This window comes from Lactuca saligna, chromosome 5 (genome assembly GCF_052625555.1).
Source record: "Lactuca saligna cultivar CGN05327 chromosome 5, ASM5262555v1, whole genome shotgun sequence".
In the NCBI taxonomy this organism is placed as follows: domain Eukaryota; kingdom Viridiplantae; phylum Streptophyta; class Magnoliopsida; order Asterales; family Asteraceae; genus Lactuca; species Lactuca saligna.
In genome coordinates, this window is record NC_136421.1 from 150016068 (window position 1) to 150026435 (window position 10368).

General features: G+C 35.0%; 1 protein-coding gene across 1 annotated transcript; it reads right to left on the reverse strand.

Annotated features, from left to right (window-relative positions):
* Window positions 1-7646: 7646 nt before the first annotated feature.
* LOC145044889 (1-aminocyclopropane-1-carboxylate oxidase homolog 1-like) lies at window positions 7647-9706 on the reverse strand. Its single transcript, XM_078993235.1, has 3 exons — window positions 9136-9706; window positions 8197-8518; window positions 7647-8096 (listed from the first exon to the last, which is right to left on the reverse strand). The coding sequence occupies exons 1-3, from the start codon at window positions 9669-9671 to the stop codon at window positions 7848-7850; spliced, it is 1107 nt and encodes a 368-aa protein (XP_078849361.1). The 5' UTR covers window positions 9672-9706; the 3' UTR covers window positions 7647-7847.
* Window positions 9707-10368: the final 662 nt, after the last annotated feature.

Here is a 10368-nt window from a genome sequence, read left to right on the forward strand (position 1 = left end):
AACCAAAGAAAGAATTGGGCCAAACTAATTCACCCTCCTTCCTTTTAGCACAAAATCTCGGCCCAAGATCAACTAAAAAAAAAAGGGAAATGTAATAAGAGTTGACTTAGGAGGTGCCACCTCCATAATGTCCAACATACATCCATGCAAGGACCCCCATACTTCCAAGCATGTCACCTCACCATCTCTTTCTCCCATCTCCTCTTGATATCTCATCCAAGAACCCAAAAACACCCTCACATACACTCTTTCAAACACTTCTTCAAGCACTCTCAAGCATCATTCTCCTAATTCCTTCAAGATCTCGAAAATTTGCTAGAGGTTTAAGGATCTTCATCAAGTCATTCCAATTTTTGGTAAGTTCTTGTCAAACACAAGAATCTCCTTTCATCTTAACATGAAAAACTCCTTCTTACATGGTTTTATTCCATGATCATACCTTAGAAGCTTCATAAACTCAAGATCCACAACAAAGGTGTGCTAAGACCAAAGATCTCTTCCACTTCTTCTTCAAAAACCGAAACAACAAATCAAGGTGAGTTCATACCCCCTTGATTTCTGTTTTCACTTGTTTTTGGGGGGAGAATACAAGTCATATGTGTAGATATATGTATTTATGCTTGATTATGTGTGTTTTCTTGAAACATTTGGTGATTATGTGTTGATTCTTTAACTAATCTAAAAAGATGTTAAGAAACTTGAAGTGTATCACTAGGATCTCCATATGAATCATGAGAAAAGTATGTTTTATCACATATAATGCATTTAAACTTTTAGATCTGGGATTTGTACACTTGAAATAGCAAAAATGAGTGTTGTATTCAAAGACCTATAAGCTAAACTCACAAAACAGCCCTTGACAGGAAAGTTTTGGTCCAATCTCGGACTGTTTTGACCATCCAAATGGAAGTATTTTTCAAAACTGTTTTACATGGATAAATTTCAGGTTTATACCTTTAAAATGACTACTCGCACGTTTTCATACGATTTTTCTACAATTTTTGGCGAATTTTAGAAAACTGCCTATCATATTTGAAATAATTTCGGACCAACCTGTGAAGATGAAAAATTCCACACTTGTTAGAAGCCATCAAAAATTATGAGAAAATTTTGGAACAAAATAGACAAAATTTATAAACTTTGAGAGTTTACGGATCCAATTTTCTACTTACGATGATTTTTCTACAAATTTTCAAACAACTAGGTCGGAAAAGTTCAAAAACCAGAAAATGTGCGTTTTCACAAAACTCAAGTTAAGAATGTTATTTTTGACAATAAGGGATTTCAAAATGTTGTTTTCACTACAAAATAGTTATCAAAACAAGTTCTGAACAAAATGGAGACCAAAGTGTTATTCTTATAAAAATTGGGCCTTAATCCTAAATTTTTGGCTTATTGGGCCAAGAGCATCATTTTACAAAAAGTGGGTTTTAGACTTCAATCATGTAAATAATTCAATACACTCGTTGTGAACAAAGACTGACACTACGACTCTCGATGAATTACAATACACAATATCACCAACAATCGTTATCAAACGAATTGATTCGGTCGCGAATCAATAACAAATCCGAAACCACTAACACTACGACGCTCAATACACACATGGAACTCTCGGAACTCTATACTCTCATGGAACTACTCAATACGTCGACATACCTTCCTTAGGCCCAAAAGTTTCAAATCATGCTCGTTGGGCCTAGCTAGCCCGATGACATGATCTTTAGGCCCAAAGGATACTTACTTACATGTAGTTGGGTCTAATACGACTTAACCTCGTGTAAAAGGACTTTCAATGGCAAACGTGCTGCTGGTCCCCAAGGGTCCTTCGGTACTGCTAGTAAAGTCGGGAACTCACGATTGCGAGTTGGGCTTCGGGCCCTTCGCATTTGCTATTGTCTTGAACGACGTAGGGAAATACCGAGGGTTTCACACCTTCTCTTTTTCCCTTCGGTCGTGGGGCTACACAAGTCCGGGAGGGTTGGGTTATGTGAATAAGTGCGAGCGACGCCTAAGGGATCGTCTGTACGGTTGTCAACCGGTCGTTTTCATTAACGTATGTTACAACAATTCACAACCCACTGTATATCCAACGCCTCCGGAGCTCAACTAATACCTCTATCGTAACGAAATAACAATACATAAACTAATTAAAGCAAAGTGATAGGAAAATGTCGGGTTTTCCTAGGATTTTCAACTAATACACCTACGAACTACATACCGAGTTTTACAAATCATACGCTTACATCTATAGAAAGCAAACAAGCATACTTATGGATCATCACACTTTTACACTATACTATTTTCAGAAAATATCGGATTTTCTGGTGGTTTTCGAAACAATACAAACATTGGATTTCAAACATTACTTATGAACTCACCAACATTTCATATGTTGACATTTTTCAAAATACTTGTATTCTCAGGTAACAGATAATTCGAAGGGATAAGTGTACTCAGTGACGTTTTGCTGCTTGTTTAATTAGTACCAAACAATCTACTTTTTGGGCATGTAATGTTAGGGAACAATGTATTAAATGTAAACACTACCAGTTGTAATATTCCAATGCTTGGTGATGTATGATGTTATGTTTCATGTATATTCATTGTAATGATATTTCAAGATGAAGTCACGCACCAGCCCCCGGACGTTTCCGCCGTCTGGTTCGGGGGTGTGACATGTACGCTGGGTGTAGGGTTATCAGATGCAAACCCTAAATTATAGGGTTTGCCCCCTATTTAAACAACTTATAACCCTCCAAACCCTTATCCTCTCATCCTCAATTGTTCTCCTTGTGCCCAACTTGAACCCTAACTCTATTACTTGTATCTTGAACTTACTTTGATCATTTTGGTGTTATTTTGGTGGTTTTGAAGAAGAAGGAGCTTGAAGAAGAAGCAAGTGCTTGGAGAAGGCTTGTAGATCCAGAAGTTTGACATCATTTCTGACCCATTAGAGGTATAAAGCTTTAAACTTGATCATTGCATGCTAAGATCTAGTTTTGGGGTGTTTTATGTCACATTTTGGTCCCATACTTGAGGTCCTTTGATTTTTAGAAGATTATGTCCAAATGAGCTGTCCTTTTTGGCTCTTGGAGGTGTTTAGAAGATTCTGGCAGGAACGTTAGGCGTACCCCTAGTACGTAGTGCGTACCGGGTCAGTTTCCCACTTCTGGTCAAGGCCACCGTATGCTAGGCGTACATGCTGAGTACGTCGTGTGTACGCGTACAGGGGGTCAAACGTTGTTTTAGGCCATGCGGTATCGGGCTTGGAGTTGTTGGGCCTCAAGCCCACCTGTGGGGGGTGTTGAGAGGGGGGGGGGGGGGAGGGGGGAAGTAGGCAGCTGCACAGGGCCCAAATTTTTTTTATTACATACTATATATATATATATATATATATATATATATATATATATATATATATATATATATATATATATATATATATATATTTAAAAATAAAAAGTTATAATAACGATAAGGGCTCATTTTTTCTAACTCGTCCTGGGCATTTGAGGATATTCAATTTTTCAGGACCGGCCCTGACCGCGTTTATAAATAGTGACTATAAGTGAATATTTATGACTATATAGGAAAAAAAACACAATAGTATAAATGTATTACTCATGACGGTTATCAAAATAAGATAGATACATCTCCAAAAACACCCTACCACATAATAACGAGTTTAACCTATCATAATGAGTTTTCATGGGTTATACTCACTACAATTGAAGGACAACATAACTTATCTTCAATGACTAGACATTTCCTTTCATGTTGAATGAAAAAAAAAAAAAAAAAAAAAAAAAAAAAAAAAAACATAATATATCTATAATGATGAGTTTTTTTATGTGGTTAAAGCCCAATTTTGTATTACTGCAAAATGTATATTTTTATGCATTTATTCTCTTAAACTCACTTATTTAATCTCATCTAAAGTAACTTAAACTTATCTTGACCCCTTTCATCAAGTTGCGACTTCATAAACTTACAAAACTCTCATAAATGACCATTTTGTCTTTTTGTAAATACTTGACTAAAAGTAAAATCTCTTTAATTTTTGGGTTCTTATAGAGTAGATGTCTATGTTTTTTTGTACTTCGGGAAGTGGATGATGGATGATATAGTTACAAGGGCTTCGACTCTCCGATGGAGGTGGAGGTTGATGGTTTGGTTGAAGGTGAAAATGTAACGCCCGGGTTTCAGGGCTAAGCATTTTTGTCAATGTAATAGTCTAGGTCAACTTTTGTAACTCTTTTTGAAGTAATAAAGATGAAATATTTGAGTATTATGTAAATTATGTGTGTTTATGTGTTTATTATTTAATTATAAATGTATAATTAATAAAGAATAAAAATGAGCGTCAAAATTAAAGTGTGAGATAATCCCGATATCTCTACATAAAGTTTTAGAATATGTCTCAAGGTTTCCGTGCATATAAGGAACGCCGAAATCCGAGTTATAACGAAGAAGTTATGACCCGTCGAAATTTCACGACAGAACCGGTACGATATCGGGAAGCGTAAATAGTGAATTTACGATAGAAGACTTTTTAGCCTTAGCAATCTAAACAAAAGTCGTAGAATATGTTAAACTAAGAACATCGATAAAAAGAACGCCCAAATCTGACTTCGTATGAAGAAGTTATGATTTTTCTAAGATTCGGCTTAGCAGTGCACGGCCTGAAACTCGAATTTTAGTTCGAGCGGTTTTTGGCTTACGTGACCTAAATGAGAGTTGAAGATCTCATTAATAGGAACTCAACGGTAAAAAGACAGACGAAAACGGAGTTCGTATGAACGAGTTACAAATTATAATAGCATATTTACGTATTAAAATAAAGTATAAATGATGTATACGTACACATATATATACATATGTATACATCATTAGAAAGGTATCGACGATGCGGTCATTATAAGACTAATATTGAGTTCTTTCGACATTAGTTTAGTACAAATATCATTAAATCCATTTAAAATAGTATTATAGAGGGGTGTTTAGTTGTTTATATAACTAAAAGGTCATTAAGTAATTATGAAGGGTAGTTTTTGAAAATTCAATTAGTATAAATAAGAGCCTTGGGCTCTCATATTTCTTGCACCATTCTCTTGATTCAAGAGTCTTTCTCTCCTTATCCCCCGAGCATTTCGGTCCCTCGTGATTCGACTTCTCTTTCTGTAGTTTAGTATAGTAAGGTGAGCGCTGAAGCGCTGCACGAATCTTTCTTAGAAAGATTCAGCGACGAAGTTCTGCCCCTGCAGAGCCCGACTCCTAGCTAAAACCCCCTTGTAAGTAAGTTATGCTTACCTTATTTTAATATAGCTTATATTTAAAATTAGTATTGTTATTATGAACTTATAATAAATACTTGGGCTATTATTATGGGTTATATAAGTATTTTTTTAACGCTTATATAATAATAATAATAGCTAGACTATTAATTAGTCTTGGCGAATAATAGACTAAACTCTAGTGGTAATAATACTAGGTTTCGTCGAAGAAAATTCTATTAAAGAAGCGAAGCGCTGTCTGAGTTCGGAATTACCACCTTTTCAAGTGAGTGCATAGTTACTTTCATCTTACACATAGATATGAAGTATTTTATATATTACGTGCTATGTGTGCATATTATCTGTATACTTGTTATCTATGCTGGATGAATGTTTTTATACAAGTTTTAAATGATTTAAACTGTATATGTATTTTATATCTACAAAAATGTTGGGGTAAAACATGGGTAGATGTAATAAGACGATGTGTGATAAAATGATGAGAGGCCTCAATGTTGTTGTTGTTGATCAAGTCATCTAGCGGAGTATAGATGACGACCACAGACTCTTCTAGATAGTCCAGTGGAACGTTGGCAGGCTCGCAACCTGTAGGTGTTGTGAACGATGTGTTCACCGGTGAACTCCATCCCCCACATGGTTGCCTATTAGGACATTTATTGCTGAGGAATCCCCTTAGCAGTAGTGTCCGTCCCGATGATGATCCTTAGGCTAGGTCCCTTATGATAGGTGTTTAGGGACGTAAAGTGAGGATAACGGGAACGGGTAATCGGGTTATTGTTGATTGATGAAATTAATAAACTTATTTATTGTGGGTTGAAAACCCTATGTGCTCACCAGGCTCCCAAGCCTGACCCACTCAGTTTTATGTATTACAAGTAGTGGCGCATGAGCATAGGTGTGATGTTTTGGACGAGGGATTACGGATATAGGCCTGTAGATATGAAATAATGTAGTAAGGCTTATATTGTACTGTTTACTGTTTATACTTTTGATCTGTACGAACATGACATCCTGAGTCTTTTAAAAGATAACTCTGATTTTGAAATAAAGTATAAACAAAACCGGTCTTTTCTGACCGTGATTTTGGGGATGTCACAAAAAAGGAAGGGAATTGAGAGTGAGAGGGAATGAGATGAAAAGTAATTAGGGTTTGTGGAATGTTGTGTGTGTTATTAGTGATCAGAAGCCACATTAGGCAAGTAAGATAAATCTTTCCGGTTGCAAAATGAAGCACCGCTCAAATGATTAATGTTCACTAGCGAGGACGGTAATTGTTATATCTTCTCTATTCTAATAAATAAATAAGTTTATTCTCCTATTGACAAGTGTCACAATATTAGACATTCTCATTAATATTACATGTTATCTATCATGCCACATTTAAACCTTTTAATTCTCCATTTTAAATTTTAAATTTTAAATTTCCCATTTTAATTATATTAAATTAATAATTGATTTTTCATTTTAAATTTCATACTCTAATTATATTAAATTAATAAAATTAGAATAAAAATAAAATAAAATTAATATATATTATAAGGTGATATAATTTTATGTATTTATTTAAATCAACGATTATAACTTTATATAACTAAAATATATCTCTTAATTTATAATTTATTTAAAACAATTTATATAATTGATTAATAATTTTGAGTTTTTCCTATAAAAATTTAATTAACTTTATAACCGTACTTCTCACGGGTTATAAACTAGTATAATAATATGTATTTAAACTTTATAGATTTATGCTTATTGCCTTAAATGATACCTGAAAATATCGTTTCTATGTGATATAAGGTTTTCTAGTATTAAGTAAAAAATGGATTTTTTTAATTTTGTGATTTTTAAACGCATAGTTTTAAAATCTCTTATATTAGCGATGAATCATCCATGTAAATCTTTCACCACTTATCCGTAGTAGCTCTGTTAGAGATCATGTTAATCTACTATCCGTAGCTAATCCGAAGCAAAATAAATTAATGGGTAATCCATAGGTCACATAGGCACAAAACTAAGCCGTTGGAAACCTGTCACTGTATATACACGAAAAAACTTACCCATGCCATTTTACACATATGGATTTGGATCCATGGGAAATCCGTCAACAAATCCCATCACCTACGCGTTTTCGCCGTGGGTAAAGGGCTTTTTGTTGTATTGATATTAGTTAGGAGACAGTTGTCCAAAATTGAAAGACCCAAAGATCAATGAGTTCCACTTGATGATATAGTTGTAAGAATTATGGTTTTGTTTGGAGTTTTATTTCGGTCCCTAGTTCAATTAGTGCGTGTGTTCCTTTTATAACTTATGCAATAGAACTATATAAGCTACGCAGGCACCAAATACTAACACAACAGAAATATATAAGCTATATATGCAGGCCACCAAATACCAACACAATATTATTCCTTCTCAATCTTAGAGTTCATATTTTGTACAAAACAACCATTAATAATTGTTGCATATATAGTAATGGTAAACCTATCAATTTAAAACAAAAACATTAAAGATTTGTATGATTTCTCTGGTTCAGAAAAGGTTTAATTCTTATATCCGGACATGGTTTAGCCCAGACTTCTCGTCAAGTCCTCTGGAGTAAAACTTCTTCATGTAATCTTTTACAGTAAATTCTCTAAACACCGGGGGACTTCCTCTCATGACAACCTCCTCGATAGGCCCATAAATCTTAGGGGTTGAAGACACACCATGAAAAAAACAGGCAACCGACATTCGAGTTTGAGTTGCGTTGCCAGTTGCTCGATGAATCACACTTTTGAACTTGTCATTTGATACAATCTGCATAGAATCAAGACAACATGCACCATATGAATATTAGTCACTTATATGATCACTTGGTAGCTAGTGTGCTCATCGTACGTCACTTTAATAAAATTACCTGAAGAAGATCCCCGATATTGACAACCAGAGCACCAGGAATATATTCAACGTCAGCCCATTGATTTCTATGCAGAACCTCTAATCCCCCAACTTCATCTTGTAGTAGTATAGTGATGAAAGAAGCATCTGTGTGCTTGTTGATTCCTAGGGTCTGGTCAGGGTTGGGGCATGCAGGATAATAGTGGCAAGCCAGGGTTCTACCCTTCTCACATTCTAACCGTTTCAGGTGGTCTGGTTCGAGCCCAAGAGCTTCTGATAGTAACTCAAAAAGGGTGTCTACTACCTTCTTCAGATGGCTTAAGTAGTCGACAGTAGAATCTCTGCACATAAAGTCACGCGTTAAATATTATTTAATAACTCTTTATAACTAATTAATATTCCTATTAGCGCATTAGCCTGTTGCACCTTAGCTTATATACTTTAGGTCCATTTTTTGTATGTTTAATTTGTATTGTATACATGACTACATGTATTTATGCTAAAACTTAATAAGAAGATATGCGTAGGAAATTAACCTACATGCATATATACTTCCTAAAAGCATTTAACTTTCTAAAATGTTTCACATTTACCTATATATCCTATGTGTATAACATGTTAAACTAACAATACATTTACCTATATATCCTATGTGTAACATGTTAAACTAACAATGAGAAGCCATTTCACATGATATTTTATGGAGTACATATATGCATGATGTCATATTTTAAAATGATGTTAGTCTTAACACTTATTAAACCGGAAAAAATAGTTGTAGTGGAAATTTATTTAAAAAAGAACTGACTTTCATTGAAACAAAATAAAATATAATGGTTCAACAAAAATATTCAAAATATAATGGTTTTTATGAAATTGTTCTTTACTTAATGCAAATGTCGAAAGTTTTGGAAAAAAAAAAAATTATAATTTTCCAAACATTCATTAGAAATTGTACCTGCAAACTGAGGGCAGATCTTGAGGATCAAGATCATACGAACTAGTCATATCAACAAGCAACGAATCCCTCCAATTAGCTGCTGTCGACATGTAAAAATCATAATTCGTGTTGAACTTCACCATCCTATCCGGATCCCTTGAATAGTAACCCTTTTTCATCTCTACATCCTGCTCATTAAATTCACGCACACCCTTCATCATCTCTTCTAGCACTTTCATCGGTATCCCATGATTAACCACTTGGAAGAAACCCCATTTTTCAGAAGCATGTCTAACTTCTTCAACGATCTTCTCCCTCCTCGAGCTTCCCACCATATCATTAACACCATTAAGATCTATGGCAGGAACACGTAAACTTGTTCTTGTGAGTTCCAGATCTTCTGCAAGTTCATCAGGACGTCGGATAAAGATTTCCGGAACGTCCACAGGCCCACCAGCTGCAGCATCAATTAGTCCTTTGACACCGGATTTTGTGTCATCAAAAGCCTTTAGTTGTGTAAGTCGATCATTTTTTGAGTCGTTTGAGATACCCATTTAATTGATCTTTTTGATGATAAAATGCTCTTGGATATTGATTATAAATACACTTAGTTTGTGGAAGCAGTCAACTTTCGACAGACTTTCGATCGCGATCGTATTATAATTATATGCCAACTTGTGGCGGCTTTGAGTGCTTAGCCGCTATAAATATTCAAACCCGGCCAGGCCACCAATCACGTAAATCTGTTCTAATCCGTACACATATTTTGATTTGCATGTTATGAATTGGTTCACATTTTTACGCTTATATTACTGTTGTTCATGATCTTTGGTAAGACTTAGGGGTGTCAATTTATAACACGACACGACAAAAATACACGAAACGAAACGAAATCGGGACGAAATCAAAATTCGAATTCATGTTCGTGTCGTGTTCGTGTCAAGATTAAAAAACACGATGTCGTGTCGTGTTCATAAATCGACACGAAATTGACACGATTAAGCATATGGTTGTCGTGTTTTTCGTGTTTGTCGTTTTTGTCGTGTTATATATCTTTAAGTATGAATGAAATACACTAATAGTTATGTATTATTATGTTTGTCGTGTTGTCGTGTTTAAATTGGTTCGCTTTCGTGTTAATGAAAAGAAACACGACATCGTGTCGTGTTCGTATCATCCAAAACTTTGTCGTGTCGTGTCGTGTCAGACAAAAACACGACACGACTGCCCGATTTGACAGCCCTAGTAAGA

Bases quoted from the DNA above. Each gene is read 5' to 3' on its own strand.
- LOC145044889 (XM_078993235.1), bottom strand. From the start codon at position 9,671: ATGGGTATCTCAAACGACTCAAAAAATGATCGACTTACACAACTAAAG. The intron at 8,519-9,135 runs GTACAATTTCTA...CTTTATGTGCAG, and splicing joins GATCTGCCCTCAGTTTGCAG to AGATTCTACTGTCGACTACT. The intron at 8,097-8,196 runs GTAATTTTATTA...GATTCTATGCAG, and splicing joins ATATCGGGGATCTTCTTCAG to ATTGTATCAAATGACAAGTT.